This window comes from Arachis duranensis, chromosome 6 (genome assembly GCF_000817695.3).
Source record: "Arachis duranensis cultivar V14167 chromosome 6, aradu.V14167.gnm2.J7QH, whole genome shotgun sequence".
In the NCBI taxonomy this organism is placed as follows: domain Eukaryota; kingdom Viridiplantae; phylum Streptophyta; class Magnoliopsida; order Fabales; family Fabaceae; genus Arachis; species Arachis duranensis.
This window is the reverse complement of record NC_029777.3, coordinates 9,436,762-9,452,808: the sequence shown is the minus strand read 5'-3', so window position 1 is coordinate 9,452,808 and position 16,047 is coordinate 9,436,762. Positions and strand designations below refer to the sequence as shown.

The window sequence follows — 16,047 nt, the reverse complement described above, 5'->3', positions numbered from 1 at the left end:
TTCTCTTTCTCCTCCTCATCTTCTACTGCTTTTTCTTCTTCAAAAACGATTTCACCATGAAAAATCGAAAAAAAAAGATAAAACAGAGAGAAAAGAACGTAAATGAAGAAGAAGAGGAAGACGATGAGGAAGAACGTGCAGAAACGAAAGAAAAGGAGAAGAAGAAGAGTAAGAGGAAGAAGAACGTGCAGCAAGAAAAAGAAGAAGAAGGAGAAGACGAAGAGGAAGAAGAATGGTTGGAAGCGTGTTTTGAGCGTTAGTTTTAATTGAACTTGTAAGGCTTACAAGCCTTAATCGCTTGTATGCGAAGAATTACTCAATTTATAAAGATACACAAACATATCTACAATTAATTATACAACATAAACACATAAAACTAGAGTTTAACACGTCCAAATTATATTACCATTACAAACTAAATAGGCATACAGATTTTTTGTCATGGTAAATTTTCACATTTTTTAAAGCCAAAGGTTTAAAACTCTTATATTAGACCAATAATAAACAAGCATTAGTATCTCACTTATTACCTAAACAAATTGGGAACACAAACTATAATGCCATTATTCTTTCATAAACACATTCAAAAATCAGCTAACAACATAAACACATCTAAAATATAGAATTTGCACATGCAAAGAAAAAAAAATTAACATTGCATTATATATGAAAATCTCTTGAAGTCATTTTATTCCATTTTTAATCACAAAAAATAGAATGTATTACAGAATAATAGGAAAAGCATTGGCGTCAGGAAATGTGTAAAGAAAAACTATATGAATACAGACACATTCAAATACTTGAAATACGTTTCAGGCGCGGAAAGATTGGCGACAGTGATGCGGATGAACGATGACGACAAGGAGTACGACGAAACGAAAATGAGGAATGAGCGCTGAGGAGAAAGGCGGTGGGAAGGATGAGCGATACGGATGATGGCGGCGCAGAGGAATGGCAATGTAGACGAAGGCGCTGGGGATGATGCAGCGGCACCAAAGAACGGCAACAACGAAGAAAAAGGCAGTGACAAGGATGAGTGCCGAGGAGGGAGGCAACGCGGAAGAACGGCGACGTGAACGCTAAGGATGTTGCGGCCGCGCGGAGGAAGAAGCCCACGGACAGTGTGCACCTCTGATTTTAGGTGAGGATAACGGTTGAAATATGATTTTTTTAAGATTTTGGATAGTGTGGGTTAATAAATAGAAGCTTTAAGATTTATTTTTGAATTTTAAAATTAAAATTTTGAATTTTATTTAATTTAATTTTTAGATGTGTATTTAAATTATAATATGTTAGTAATTAAAAATTTTAAAATTAAAACAAAATTTTAAATTTTATTTTATTTAGTTTATATTTTAGACGTATATTTAATTTTAAAAAGATGTTGAATCTATTTAAATATGTTTGTTTTAGGGGAAAATATGATATGAAATATTTATACAATGTATATAATGGAGATTTATGGAGTATTAGAAATATAACTATTAGTGTGTTACCTTTTTCCATCAATTGAAGTTTTTGGGGATGAGTGGTATCATGATATGGTATCAGAGTGCTAGATCTGAAAAGTCAAGAATTCGATTCTTGGTGAACTCCAAAATCAGTTTAAACTTTTGGAAAGATGTTTATTATCCCTAATATTCAAATGATTATTCTAGATAATATGAGAGAGCACTTCTATATTGTTTTAATTTTTTTTTAAGTTGTTGCAATAAAAAACGGAATAAAAAAAACTTTTAAAGAATACCTACTGTTGAACTGAATTCGAAATAGGGGAAAGCGCAAAACGACAAAACGTTCACTAACGGCGTCACAAACAGGAGGGAAATCAAATTTTCGTTTTAAAATTGTAAACGCACGTCTATTTACCGCAAAAAATTTCCACATTAGTCCCTCGGTTTCATGCGCGGCCCAAACACAACACTCGCAGTCTCGCACTCCGCCCTGCCAGAAACCGATACGACATCTCTATCCGCTCAATCTCGTCGTTTTAGCTTTCCCCTCCGAAATCCTCTCATTGTCGGAGACGCGAGACCTTAAACGGTACACCATATTCTCCTTCTTCATTTCCCTTCCTTTTTTCTTTTATATTTTATTTTCATCCGATTCCATTCAGCTGTAGTTACGAATTTGTGCATTCAGGATCACTTGATATTTTGCACGTTCTTTGATTGTACGAGTTCTGATTTCCTCAAATCTAATTGAAATTCTTGCATTCTTACTAAATCTACAGTCTCTTCGATGTGTTTTGGTCGGTGAAGCAGTTGCAGTGGCGCCGGCGGTGGAGCTTCTCTGAAATAAGGGATGGCAAAAGTGGCTACGGCGAGTTCCGTGCCTCCTAGCTCACTTGGAATTGGCTCTGTGCCTTTAAAAGCTGGATCCATGGCTAAAAGAAAGACACCGTCTGAACTTAGGGTAAGTTCCTTCCCAATAACCTCCTCCTCAGCTTACTTTCTGTGCACCTGGATTCTGCATCTCTATTCAAGAGTTCAGTTAGTGTGATTATAGTAACCTACAATTGAAACCAGATTGTATCTTAATGTTGCCAGTTAGAAAAAGTTGGTTATTGTCTAGTTGAACTCACTGCTAAGAGTTATCACTTAGCAGCTACGACAGCTGCTCGGGTTTGATTGTTATAGCAGTTAGTTAGAGTTATCTTCAAACTAAGATGTTCGTTATGCTTATGCTTGTGACTGAAATAGTCTATGAGTATAAAATATTTGTTATTTTCATATTGCTCTAGTTTATTCTGCTATTCTAACACTGCGCAACCGTGTATAGCTGTAGAATAGTTTAAAGTTTCCTAGAATAATTACTTTTCATACCTACAACTAGCACTGAAATGTCTGTGGAGGAAAAAAATTCTCACATATATAGATGCATGACAGGGGGAGCAGTTAAAGAGGGCAAGTGTTGTGGACCACACTGATGAATCTTCACAACCCTCAGCAAATTTGACTAAGTAATATTCTTCCACTTATTCTCCTCCTTTCACTATATTCTTCCATAATCTGCTAAGAACATGCCTTATTTATATTTGCAGCACTGCTGGGGTCGGAAAAAGGCCTAAAAGACTGGGATTGACAGGGGCCCCAAGATATGTGGAGACACGAGTTGATGGAGTATTTCCTGCCAAAAAGTCCAGGTTTAGGGTTGTCTCTGGAAAGGACAATGCAAAGGTTAATAGATTTGCCCAAATTAAGATTTATTATGTTATTGTCCCTGGCTGTTAATGTTGTTGACACTTAACAAAGTAAGCTTGTTTCTGTGTTCAGGAAAGTCCATCTTTGGAGCAAACCAACAACCTGAATAATATTGCAGCTTTTTCTGCATCAGATACCAAGAGACAACAGGGAATTTCATGGTTTGCTTTATACTTTATGCTTTTTCTTTATCTCCTGCCCGCGGTCAATTTTCCTCCTTTTACTCTATTGCTAATTGTTGTCAGCTTGGAGAATTCTGTTGCTTCAACTGATGTTGTTGAAGCTGATAACTTGCAAGCTTCGCAAACAAATGAGAAGTGCAGTCAAGGGAAGTTTCTTAATGTTGCCGAGCTTTCATCAGCTGCTGACAGATCTTCTGGCTCTGCAGCAGCTATTGACATGGTATATAATGGCAGATGTTGGATGTTTACTTATATTTCAGATCCTGTAGGCTATATCTTAGCTAAGGCTTCACCTTTTTCTTTTCCCCAACAGGGCAAAGCATTAAAAGGACTAGCTGCATTTGAACCTCAGGCATCAAGTGGTGTAGCTGCTGATTCTTCTGAAAAATGTGGTGATCTGTCATCAAACTTCACTGGAAATTTTGTGTCAGAATGTCAAGTACCTGGCCAAAAGGCTCCTCTGGATCTTACTCTAAAAACCAGTATTCGGGTAGTATCCTCTTCTTCAGTGAATTGGTGAGTGCTTAGGATGCACTGGAATGGAGTGAATAGAAATGATCTTAGACTGGGATTCATGGTTTCAATATTTGGGTCCATAATTACCTGCTTGCTTCAGTTCAACCATCATCTATATCCTTTTTTTGTCTTTTTGATTTGGCTATTGTGTTTGTGGCTTTCTAATTTCAGGATACATAGGTCAGCTGTATGCGGTACAATGCCTTTCTTCCAACATTGTTTCTCCACTAATCAAAACATGACAGATTCCCAGAGCTTTAAAGGTTTACATTCCTGGATGTATCCTCAATCTGTTCTACCACCGGCTCTCATATCAGCCTTGAGCTCATCAACTGCAGATGGAGGTGAACAAGCATCTTTAAACATATCCCATTTCATGCCTCTTCTTTGTCTTATTCCTTTTCAATTTCCCTTATGTCTCTTTTTTCCCCATCTTCTCTCCTTTCTTTTCTTGTCAATAGAACTGGACTTCTTAAGTAAACGGCAATCAGCTTGGGAAGAGTCCTTCCGAGATCTCTATTACATGCTTCGAAAAAACATATGTGGCCTTTTTTATGGTAATTATACATAACTGTATCTCTTTGTAGTCTGATGGTGATTGAATCGAAATTTGTTTGTAGTTATGCAATACCATTTTTGTTGCTGTTTCTCTTCTGAATTCTCTTTTCAGTGTCCATTCTTTTGAAAATGTATTATGTAATCCAAATTGTTTCTGCATTATGATCAATTAACATGATAAAAACTTGCGTCCTTCTACTGATGTAGCTTACTATCTTCCTATGGTTAACTAATGCATAGACTTGAAAGTTTGCCACACTCTGAACTATTCTGATTCATTAAGCATTTTACTTATTTCTTTAAGAACCTTAACATATATCTATATTCATATAGGAATATTTCATGAAACTTTCTCAATTATTTTTTTCTCGCTTTCTAGTTTGCACTTCCCAGTTTGTGGTGATGTTTATTGGTGGTGATGGCTCGGGTAGCTCCAAATACTCGTGCAATGCATATATGTCTCAGTCAACCAGAGGTTTAAGATCATTGTTGAAAGAGCATGTAAGTTGTACTCATATTATGTACAGTTATTCAGACACACTGATTTCAATTCAACATGGCTGTTTGTTTTTTTGAATAGATCATGGGTTGGAAAATAACTGGGGATATTCTAAAATTAAAATTTATTATGAGGCATCTTAGAAAAAAAAACCTCATGAATTATGCACTAGTATGCAATACTGCTTTAACTACGTATATTCTCAGCTTCACATTTTTCTTTGCTTAACAATATAGTTCTCTTATTTTCTGGCCCTTAGTGCCTTTTCGGGTCCATAGTTTGACTGAAGCATCCAAGGTTAATCCTGAGTTATGCAGTTGATCTAAAACTACTTAAAACTTTAGGTATTCTTTGTGCTACCAGAGTTTGCTTTTTATCCAAAGGGTTGTTTTAGTAGCTTATTGTACTAGAATCTCCAATTACTATTTATTTTGGTGAATAACCATTATACTTATGGCAACTAGGATGTTTGTTTCTCGATGCCTCTTTGCCGTTCAAAAGTGGAACAAGCTAGTACTGAAGATTTGGTTGAGCTCTCGGAGATAGAGAAGCAAAATCTGGGGCAGGTTTGTATCTATATGCTATTTGTATATAATTTGTCTGTCAATGAACTTGAACGATTTCCTGACATGAGTTTATCTCCGCGATTTATGGATAACTTTATACTCATCAATTGTTACTGATAGTGTGACAGTACAGTCTCTCAATTGTTCCTAGTTTGTATTTGTTGCAATTAGTTTTGACCTACTTCTGGGTTATTCACTGGTGTAGTTTATTTGAAATAATGCAGACACGACGATTAAGATCGTTCTCTGATGTTGATAACAGCCCAGAATCTTTGCTGGTTTTCAATGGCAACAATGATGTACATGGTTTATATGACCTTTTACTAAATTACAGGTCAATAATCAATGGGTTCACTTGTTAGCTTTCCAGTTCCCGGCATATTTCATTTTTAATATGTTGCTCACTTGAATTGTCTGCACACTGCAGACCTCTCTTGACCTCACTGTCTGCTATGGATGTACCTGTCTTGTGCTCTTCTGTGCCCTTTCAAAACGCTGCTTTGTCCTCCCCTGATGTATGTCATAATTCCGTTCGTTTCAATCAGCAATAGTTGCTTTTATTTTGTTAGCTGTGAAATAACACCTGTTGGAATTGTTACACTTCTGATTTGCAGATCAAATGTATGGAGATGAGAAGAGCTGAACACATTGCTGCTTCTTATAATGGATCTGATTGGAGAGATGGTGATGGTGAGCCTGCACAAGGATCACCAGATGGTCTTAGTTGCAGCCTTGAAATCAGCGACACGTTCCTTCCACCATGGATTATTTGTGGTATATGTGCACTGCTTAGTTCTGAAGGAGGAAGATTTGAGGCTAGGTATGGGTAGCCTTGATAGTACTTGTTATATGGTATCTGATGATTAACCCGTTGCATCATGCATTGCTATTTTAAACAGAAATAATGTCTTGTTTTATCTTGTGTCGTACAGTTTTGTGACGGAACCTAGTTCAATTGGCTTGAATGTTGCTCTTAAATCAATTTGTGAGAAGTTGAAATCTGAAGATGTCAGTATTGAAAGTATGCAAAACCGCAGTAAGATACTCGGCATCCCAGAAGCTGCGGTCACTTCTTCCTTATGGTCAAGTTCATTAAAAGGCTTAAAGTACTGTGATGGTTCTTATACAGCTTCCCTATCCGCTGTATGATCCTCAAGAAGGAACTCATCATCATATTGATTGTTAATTTATATTGATTACCTTCCCTTAACCTCCAGAAAATGAAAAACAGTAGGAATTTTGTATTCTTTTCCACTTTGGAGGAGCATATTTCGGACCAAGAACTGTAATATCAAAGTTAATTGTGAATCTAGCAGTTCGTTTGTCAATCACCTCATTGAAGGGGAGATGAATCAATGACTTCATTGTATCTTTACGCCTAGTCACTTCGACATGGAATTTGCCATTTGGACATGTAATATCTTTTGTTCTGATCACAACATATTTTATCTTTAAGACTACTTAATTTTCTCTTGTTCGTAAATAAATTCAAACTTCTAAATGTATTTAGGACTATGATAGTCATTAACCTGTAGTTTTTTAATAGAGTTCACGAACATCTTTTATATGAAGACAGTTATATAGTTCATCACCAGTAATCCATACAAGAACACGTGCCTTCTTTAAAGTGATGGAATCGGTTTCGATCTCTCACAATCAACTCTACTTGGAAAACCTTTGAAATAAACTTTGTAGCAGTGTGACAATCTTCACAGACCCGCAAGTTTTTCACAATCCGAATCGGTGAAGGGGCTCGAATCTTCATAATTCCATATGCAATTGCCAGCTTCTCACTATGCCTGTTAAGTGCATCTTCCTTTTCTTCCTCATCTATGTCAAACAAAGCTTCATCAGTATTTCCAATGTATCCTGCCAGCCTTATTTTTTGCAGTATATCTTCCCATATTCTCTCTATTTTCTCGATTTCTGGGTGTGATTTATCTCCAATTGTAAATTCATGAACTTTTCCATCTACCTCAATGAGACTATACCCAGGAGGCTTTCTTACTCCTTTTTCCTTCATGATTTCTCTCATAATGGTAACATCTCTCCACTTGTTTGTGCGAGCATATATGTTTGAAAGCAGCACATAGTAACCACTGTGTTCTGGTTGCATCTCTATCAAAATCTTTCCAACTCTCTCCCCAACCTCTGCATTTCTGTGAATCCGGCAAGCTCCTAGCAATGCTCCCCATATCGGAGCATTCGGCTTTATGGGCATTTCAAGAACAAATTTCTCCGCCTCCGCCAACTTCCCTGCACGGCCAAGTAGGTCAACCATACATCCATAATGCTCCAATCTTGGCTCAATTCCATGATCATGTTTCATGCTCCCAAATATTTCTAGGCCTCTATCTACCAATCCTCCATGGCTGCAAGCTGTCAACACCGCCGTAAATGTAATGTCCCACGGAACTAGCCCGGATTTCACCATTTCCGAAAAATACCAAAGCGCTTTCTCTGCATGGCCGTGCATGGCTAGTCCAGCAATCAAAGCTGTCCAACAAAGTGCGTCCTTCTCGGCCAACTGCTCAAAAACCTGAATAGCTTTCGCAATGTTTCCACATCTCGCATACATGTCAACAAGAGCTGTCCCAAGAATCAGATTCAAAGACAAGCCATTCATAACCACATACTCATGAGCTTCCTTCCCCATAGCAAGAGCACCCAGATGAGCACAAGCGGATATCACCCCCACCATGACAGGCTCATTAGCCACCACCCCTTCACTCCGAAGAACACGAAACAGCTCAACAGCCTTATCATACCTATTGTTTCGGGAATACCCACTAATCATAGTGCTCCAAGTCACCAAATTTCTCTCGGGCATTATATCAAACAGTTCGCGTGCAGAGTCAACATCCCCCGCTTTATGGTACCCAGCAATCATGGAAGTCCAAGACACCACATCAAACCCAGAAATCTCTTCAAAAACGCATCTTGCAGACTTTGAATCCTCAACAGTGGCATACATATGAACGAGGGAGTTCTGGGCATAGCAATCGCGTTCAAATCCATGCTTTATGATTTGACCATGTGCTTGCGTGCCCATAACAGCATTCTCAAGTTGAGCACAAGCCTTAACCAGAAATGGGTAAGTGATGTTATCAGGCAAGAGACCAATGCGCTGCGATTGGATGTAATAGCGAAAGGAAGCAGCGGGGTCATCGCTGGTGGAACAACCTCGTATGAGGGCGTTCAAGATGAATAGGTTGGGGTTTTCGATTTGGGGGAATAGCCTTATGGCGTAGTGGAGAAGGTTCTTGTTGGAGTCTGTGCAGAGAGCGATGAGGCGACTGACGGCAAAGACGTCGAAGAAGAAGTGGGTTCGGAGCATGTGGGCGTGGACGATTGTGAGGTCGATCAGGTTGCTGCATGATTCCAAAAGCACCAGCTTTGGATTCTTCAGCCTCAGCGTTTTCAGAACCGAGTTTGAAGCAAACGCCATTTTCCCACCCTCTCATGTTCTCGATTTGGTGGAGACAATCATAATACCCCAACCTTAATGCAATGCATCTAAACTATAATTTTCAGGAAACTAGCATTGCTACCCGAGTTTAGAATGTCGATAAATCTGTCCATACAAAATTAAATTTGTTTAACATTTTAAATTTTCATTGATAAAAATAATAATTTACTATACAAAATTTTATACCTTCATGCAGAAAGCATGACAAATTTGGATGTGTATTTGCTACAATACCTACACTGTTACCAGACAAAGTTTCATAAATCAAAGTTTGAATTTTTTTTTTTTTCCATTTCTAAAATTTGAACTTAAAACCTTGATAAGGAACAAACTTGCTGGGTTGTGAAGACCCCCTACTCACTTCAAGTACCTCAGGAAAAAGAAGTTGGGTTCATAATGACAATTGATTCATGGTTCATCCTCCATCAATATATGGATAGAGGAATCCATGTTTTTTCCAGCTTTGATACTCAATTAGTACAACAGGTAGCCAAAATGGAAGGTTGCCACTTGCCAAGACAATGTAGCACCTAAAACAATTGAAAGAGTACAATCAATGAAAAACCGATCATAATGTCAAAATTGATCGTCGGAATTCAGCAAAATGTATTTCTCTAGAAAGAGAACTTGAAAGCTCCGGCATTGGAATCTGAGACAGAATCCCAGAATGAGAGTTTCTTCTGCTGGATCTTTTTCTCTGCTTTTCTGGCCAGTTCATCTATTTCTCCAGGAAAAGAAGCCTCAATAGCATTCTTAAACTTATCATACAAATTCACACGATCCCTTGTTCCAGACACCAGTGTGCTAGCATTTGGCCTATTAAGAAAATCTAGCACATTTAACAAATTTCTCCTGCAAAAACATTACCACCAACATTTGTGATTGGAATTGGATTATCCAAGGCGCATGCAAAATACAAAGCTAGCCCAAATTTCAAATGGTACATATTCAAATTCATAAGTGATTTAGTAATAATATATTACATATAGTACAAGCAAGCTGTTGTTAATAGGATTTGTATTTTCAAGAATAAATCATGCAAGTTACAATCAGCCAACCACATACCTCTATAAAAGTTCAATTAGTACTTTGTTTATCATAGTTCTGAAACCTCCCAAAAGCAATAAAAAATTAGAAAGCTTACCTACTAACATAATTTTGGGTTATGGCAATGGACTCCTCCAGGTTGATCACCAAATGCCACCATCCATTAGGTACGAAGATAACCTCTCCAGCTTTGCATACACACTCAACAGGTTTCTTTTTCCAATTCTTTGTTGCACCGTAGAAGTTCATGAACCACTCAATTATCGAAACCGGCGATGCAACCTCTGCACCATCAGGACTAGGATGAACGCCTGGAGGGATAACATCAGGAGGAAATAGTATCCATTTCTTTGATCCCTTGATCACTGCATTCCAAGCTGAAGTTGAATTCGGATCAACATGAAAAGATGATCCGGACCCGGCAGGACCAATAATGATCCACCTGTAGTCAGGTCTCTCGCTGCCTAATACACCAAACAAATCCTCTCGAAAATACACTGGGACTTCATATTCAGAACCTAATTTCGGAACTTTTTCAGCAAATTTTGGATCAAACAAATACAATGGCCTTTCTTCTCTAACTTGATCTGAGTAGCGAAAATAGTCTCCAAGCTTCATCTCAACTGGCCCAACTGCAAACTTAACATCACCAGACAACTGCATCAAATAATCTCTATCCCAATTCTCCAGTGCATCCCAATTATCAATACACCCTTCCAACAACACCGGTTTATTAGGCTCCTCGAAATTCAACACAAACTCTTCAACTGAAATGCCCCTCTTCCTAACAATATTATCCCTCTCCAACCACTCGGGTTTCATTTCAAGATTAGCACAGAGCCAACTCTGAAAGAGATAATCAGAATAAAAGTCTCTAACTTTAAAACTTTTAAGTGCATTACTTGATATATCAAATGAAGGGTAGGAAGCAGCAACATAAGTTGATTTCCAAGACCCATTGAACTGAAACCCACCATTGAGATTCTCCAACACAAGGTTCCTCCAAAGAGGTTCGTGGTTTGTGAAAACATAAAAGGACTTACTCACAGTGGACAAAACCCCCAAATCAGTACTATCCAAGAACCCTAGAATCTCAAGAACAAGCTCGTCAGAAAGGGTATGAAGGTTACCTAAGCCTGTGTCTCTGGAGTTGATGGAACCTGGGTTGAGATAGAGGTTCCCCAAGGGCTGAACGCCATGTGTGAGTAATGGGGCAGAGCTTTTGAGCTTGAAACCTTCTTCAGCGTTCTCTTCTTCTTCATCTTCTTCTTCATGGGGAGAAGGCAAGTCTTTGGGAATGGAAATGGCGTTCTGGTTTCTAAGCTTGAATCTTTTTCTGTTTCTGTGTTGGTTAGTGTTAGTTTTGGTTTTCTTTGAGGAGTTTCTGATACGAGACAACAAGTTCGTCATCTTCAAGCTCCCTTTCATGGTTTCAATTGTTGCCGCCACCCTCTCTCTGCAGCGACGGCGTAGGGTACCAAAACCCAAAGCCTAAACCCCAAAGAAACGCGTTTCTTCTCTCTACAAAATAGAAACGTTTCGAAACTCCGTTTCTCTATAGAAATTCGCGTACGGCCTTTTTTTTTAATTTTAACTCGAGTAACATTTTTTTTTTGTTCTTATTTCTAATTTTACTTTATTTTTTGTTACCCCTTTTTGTTTTAGAAAAATAAATTGCAGAAGATTTTTAAAAATGGATTTTTCTCCCATGTGATTTAAGAACAATGATAAAATTACTATTAATAATTTTTTTATTTTTAATAAACACATAATAGGATTCTATGGCTAATACAATTTATTATTTTCCACCAATAATTAGTCAATAATCTTACTAATATAAAAAAAAATTTTATACATGAACAGAATGCTAATAGAAAATTATAAATATAATACCGACTAAAAATGCTGACTTCTATAATTAAAAATTACTGGTCTATGAGCTTTTTTTCATAATATATGTATTAAAAACTTAACTTTATATTTTATGTTAATTTTTTTCATTGATAGCCTTTAAAAAATTACAAGAATTTTGTATGAAGCAAGGCAATATAGAAGTTGCGTGGGAAATTAAGGAACGCATGAATCCAAGTGGAATCGCTCACAATGGCAAATCATGACCAACTTTCACCGATCAATCAACAAATTAAATTGAATTTCTTTGGCAAAAGGGAAAAAAAGTGGGGAAAAAACTATGGGGAGAGAAAAAAAAGAAAGAAAAAAAAAGTTTTTATACAGTGTGATTAAGGTTGAGTTGGTGATCCCACGGTGAGGCTACCCTGTAAGAATCCAACTGGAATTGGAGTATTAATCTTCCAATTGTGTTCTTGCAATATATCGCCATGACTTTACACGTGGTTCCTTGTTAATTAGCATTAGCAATCCAACACTTTCAGATGGTACCCCGAATATATACCTACAAGCATCAAAACCAATCTTTCAAGATTCAACCAATCCTCTTTGCTACAAACTACTATGCATAATCAACATTCAGAACAAATTAAATTGAAATTTTGAATTTGTTAGGAACCATACACTTCGTGTGTAGGGATTATGCATTAATATATACCAAGAAACTGTGGTTAATTATCATCCACTTACCTGATCTCATGAGATTTCTTCCTCCAGAAAACAATTGATACGACCCACTGTACATACAAAAACAAAAATGAAATTGAATTCATAAGTGCTTCTATCAATTTTCAACAATGATATGACACCATAAAAAAAAAAAAAAAAACTTCAACAATGATACAGTGATATAGTTACCTTAAAAACCGAGGAAAATGGAGCCATAGCTGACTTTCTTGCTGTCCTTTTTCTCTGTGGTGACATTTCCTTGCACAGCTGTTGAGCTATCTCCTTCAGCAGCACAAGCTGTGCTTTATCAGTGCGCATTGAAATGATTGCTTGCCTCATTGATTCCCTGTCAGCCTCAAGTGCCTGAAGTCTCATGTAAAGTTTCTTAATGTAAGGATCTTCAAAATCACCATGAATGTTATTCCCAAAATCTCTTGGAGTGGTTACAGGAAAATCATCATAAAGAGCAACTTTAAACTCATTGAAACAATTGTAACCAGAGTCAACTGTGTAAACCTTGTCATATATTTCATCACCTGCTTCTGATGCATTATTCTCTACCTTCTTCAAATTGGAATATGGCTCCTCCTCTATCTTGCTAAAGCTACCACCAGTGATCTTTGGAGAATCCATCAGAAGCTCGGGGCCAAATGAATTCGAATCAAACGAATACTTCCGTCTTGATCGTCGCGGCGACTGTCCAACTACCACCTTCTCTAGGAAATTCTTGCCTGTAAAATCCCCTTCCATCTGGCTATAGGTGGGACTCCTCTCCATCTGAGAGATCCTATTCTCCAAATTCCTCAAACGATCTCTAGGAGTTTCCCCAAATATATACTTCTCAACATCAGCATCATTGTTATCAGCATTGGCAGTGGAATTCAGTATATTGCATTTCAATTGAGGATAATCAAAAGAGGCAACCTGGAATTCTTCACAATCTGCCTCAGATTCTGTGAGGCCAAAACTCATTAACCTGTGCTTATAAGCCTGAACCTCACAATTCAGAGATTGAATTGTTTGTTCCCTTTTGTACAACAAATCCTCCAATTCCAACAATTCTTTCTGATCATGAGAGCTTCTCTCCTCCACGATGCGCTTGAACTGCCTCGCCTCCATCTGAACCTCCGCCTTCTCCTTCTGCAGTCTCAGTATCATCGACATTGCCTCGTTCGCCGCCGACGACGCCGCGTTCCTCTCCTCCTCCAATTCAGCCGCCAAATCTTTCACCGCCTGCTGCTGCCGGCTAAGAGCCTCCCGCAGTGCGCTGCATTCGTCCAATGTTTCAACCTTGGCGACTGATTCCGGCGATGCAGGTCGAGAATCATACCTCCGTTTCGTGCTTCGCGAAGATTGAAGTGTCGCCGCCACAGAGCAATCGCAGCCGCAGATGCAGTTCCAGCACTGGCAGCATTTTGCCGAATCGGTGCTAGTTTCCGAATCCATAAATTAAATCCAATTGCATGCAAATTATCAACAATTTTTCAGAAGAAATTAAAACAAAAAAAAAAATCAAAAGCGTTTTGAAAAAATGAAAAAAAATGTGGAAAAGGAATTATTCTTCTCTTTCGTCCCCTCCCTCCCCTCCAAGCCAAGAAGCACTCATCTCCGATCGATAAACACAAGCCTGTACGCAAATTAATTAACAATAACCTATTAACAAATTGATTAAGAATAAAATCACCTAAATAATAATATAAAACAAATCAAAATTAAACAATGTAGGTTATTAACAGAGGGATTATTGAATAAGAGAGAGAAAAAGATTGACCTTAGAAGGGAGAAGAGGGAGCTGAACCCGCTTTCTTGGGAGGAAAGAATGCGGGTGCTTTTGTTTTTGGAGGGAAGACCAACACAGGAAGAATTTAAAAAAAAAAGAAAAGAAAAAGAAAAAGAAAAAGGAAAAGAAAAAACAAGCAATTTTGTTTGTATTATGCCGCAGCTAAATAGCAAGTTATAAAATCTATTTATTTATCTACCGCGTTTTCTTTATCCGTTTATATTATTACAATCCTAATTTACCGCCCTTTACTAAGTATATATCTTCTTCCTTTTCCTTTTCTAGGTTGGAAGATGCTGCATTCACTAAATTCTCCTTCGCTTCTTATTATTATTTCTTGGAATAATGTTGTACATTCAAGTTTTTTAGTTAATTAAATTTAATTAAATTGGTCTAACATAATAAAAATAAATTATAACTAGTATTATTTTAAATTTTATTATTTGATTTAATTAGATTTAGTTTATAAAAAAACTTAAATGTATAGTATTATTTCTTTGGCATTATGATTCTTATAATTTATGTTCACGAATTTTGTTTTGAAAAAAAAATGTAGAAACATTAAATTTTATTTGTGAATTTTATTTTGTAAATAATAGAATTTTAATTAAGGACGTTTACTTTTAATTTTTTATATAATACAAACATACATATAAAATACAATTCTAGACTACTAGAGTTAACGAGATATAATAACGTAACTAAATTTTATAGATGAGAAATAGATAAAACTGAAAAACTAATAATAAAAATAATATGACTAAATAGTAAGCATTATAATTTTTCAAAATACAACGAAAAGTCTATAATAATTTTTTACATATTTTAAAAATTTATATAAAAGTATTACACATATAAAAAATTTTACTAATTTTCTCTTACATTTTTACTCACTAATTTTATGCAAAATTTGACCTATATTAAAAAATTTCTTAATCAATAATTACAATTTACTAGAAATAACTACTAGAAAAATAAATAAATCATCACTTGTTTAAACTGTCATGATATCAAATTAATAAATATCAACTTAATTTTATCTATTTTGTATAATTTTATAAGTTGTATAATAAATTAATAAATATCAATTTAATCTTATAATTATGTATAATTTGTTTGTTAAAATATGATTAACTAGCAACTTTTTTTGTTTGACTAAATAAAAAATTTCAACTAATAAGCTAGTTTATCAAATTTTAACCAAGTCAAAATTTTATCCAAACTACTACCTTATTAGCTTGTTTCTTCTAAGCTTGTCAAGTTACATTGGTAATTTTATTTTCTTACATTTTTTTTGGTAAAGTAATGGGACCTAAGTCTAACAAAAAAAAAAATTAATTAATTTGACTAGTGAGTCTGAAGACTTTCTAATCTTATTCCATGAGAATTTTTAAGTTTGGCTTAGATTTATCAATAAAACTGTATCCAAATAATTTGTTCAAACTATACTTAACCATCCAGTCGAGAGTCGACACAACCGCACAGGTGTTGCCTTCCCTGTCTCTAACTTCCCAAGTGTTACACTTATTACTACTCGTAATCACACTTTTGATTTCAAAATCAAAAGAAGAATTTTACATCTTTTTTACAATAAACAAGTGGAAATCGATTAAAGACAGGAAAGGAAAAAAATGAAGATAAGATTCATTT

General features: G+C 36.4%; 4 protein-coding genes across 6 annotated transcripts; 1 reads left to right on the top strand and 3 right to left on the bottom strand.

Moving 5' to 3' along the window:
* The first annotated feature begins 1,891 nt into the window (after nucleotides 1-1,891).
* LOC107492705 (uncharacterized) lies at nucleotides 1,892-6,965 on the top strand. 3 transcript variants are annotated; one of them, XM_016113758.3, is made up of 15 exons: nucleotides 1,892-2,043; nucleotides 2,262-2,415; nucleotides 2,889-2,962; nucleotides 3,044-3,179; nucleotides 3,276-3,364; nucleotides 3,449-3,605; nucleotides 3,699-3,901; nucleotides 4,073-4,245; nucleotides 4,363-4,458; nucleotides 4,839-4,960; nucleotides 5,423-5,524; nucleotides 5,749-5,858; nucleotides 5,952-6,039; nucleotides 6,139-6,344; nucleotides 6,457-6,965. In XM_016113758.3, exons 2-15 carry the CDS (start codon nucleotides 2,305-2,307, stop codon nucleotides 6,671-6,673), a joined length of 1,884 nt encoding a protein of 627 aa, XP_015969244.1. In that variant the 5' UTR covers nucleotides 1,892-2,043; nucleotides 2,262-2,304; the 3' UTR covers nucleotides 6,674-6,965. The 3 variants fall into 3 exon arrangements, with proteins under 3 accessions (XP_015969244.1, XP_015969241.1, XP_015969245.1); XM_016113755.3 differs by having other exon boundaries at nucleotides 2,234-2,415; XM_016113759.3 differs by having other exon boundaries at nucleotides 1,895-2,043; nucleotides 2,265-2,415.
* A 62-nt stretch (nucleotides 6,966-7,027) lies between these two features.
* LOC107492706 (pentatricopeptide repeat-containing protein At5g06540) lies at nucleotides 7,028-9,050 on the bottom strand. Its single transcript, XM_016113760.3, has one exon. It carries the CDS (start codon nucleotides 8,970-8,972, stop codon nucleotides 7,113-7,115), a length of 1,860 nt encoding a protein of 619 aa, XP_015969246.1. The 5' UTR covers nucleotides 8,973-9,050; the 3' UTR covers nucleotides 7,028-7,112.
* Nucleotides 9,051-9,273: 223 nt separating this feature from the next.
* LOC107492707 (arginine-specific demethylase JMJ22) lies at nucleotides 9,274-11,549 on the bottom strand. The gene is made up of 2 exons (XM_016113761.3): nucleotides 10,138-11,549; nucleotides 9,274-9,845 (listed from the first exon to the last, which is right to left on the bottom strand). Exons 1-2 carry the CDS (start codon nucleotides 11,466-11,468, stop codon nucleotides 9,608-9,610), a joined length of 1,569 nt encoding a protein of 522 aa, XP_015969247.1. The 5' UTR covers nucleotides 11,469-11,549; the 3' UTR covers nucleotides 9,274-9,607.
* Nucleotides 11,550-12,107: 558 nt separating this feature from the next.
* Nucleotides 12,108-14,442, bottom strand: LOC107492581 (myosin-binding protein 7-like). The gene is made up of 4 exons (XM_016113619.3): nucleotides 14,389-14,442; nucleotides 12,807-14,244; nucleotides 12,639-12,685; nucleotides 12,108-12,453 (listed from the first exon to the last, which is right to left on the bottom strand). The coding sequence occupies exons 2-4, from the start codon at nucleotides 14,061-14,063 to the stop codon at nucleotides 12,345-12,347; spliced, it is 1,413 nt and encodes a 470-aa protein (XP_015969105.1). The 5' UTR covers nucleotides 14,064-14,244; nucleotides 14,389-14,442; the 3' UTR covers nucleotides 12,108-12,344.
* Nucleotides 14,443-16,047: the final 1,605 nt, after the last annotated feature.

Coding starts and splice junctions, on each gene's coding strand:
- LOC107492706 (XM_016113760.3), bottom strand. CDS start 8,972: ATGGCGTTTGCTTCAAACTCGGTTCTGAAAACGCTGAGGCTGAAGAAT.
- LOC107492581 (XM_016113619.3), bottom strand. CDS start 14,063: ATGGATTCGGAAACTAGCACCGATTCGGCAAAATGCTGCCAGTGCTGG. Junction 12,686..12,806: donor CATTTTCCTCGGTTTTTAAG/GTAACTATATCA, acceptor TTGTATGTACAG/TGGGTCGTATCAATTGTTTT. Junction 12,454..12,638: donor AAGAAATCTCATGAGATCAG/GTAAGTGGATGA, acceptor TGATGCTTGTAG/GTATATATTCGGGGTACCAT.
- LOC107492705 (XM_016113758.3), top strand. CDS start 2,305: ATGGCAAAAGTGGCTACGGCGAGTTCCGTGCCTCCTAGCTCACTTGGA. Junction 2,416..2,888: donor AGACACCGTCTGAACTTAGG/GTAAGTTCCTTC, acceptor GATGCATGACAG/GGGGAGCAGTTAAAGAGGGC. Junction 5,859..5,951: donor GACCTTTTACTAAATTACAG/GTCAATAATCAA, acceptor TGCACACTGCAG/ACCTCTCTTGACCTCACTGT.
- LOC107492707 (XM_016113761.3), bottom strand. CDS start 11,468: ATGAAAGGGAGCTTGAAGATGACGAACTTGTTGTCTCGTATCAGAAAC. Junction 9,846..10,137: donor ACCCAAAATTATGTTAGTAG/GTAAGCTTTCTA, acceptor ATGTTTTTGCAG/GAGAAATTTGTTAAATGTGC.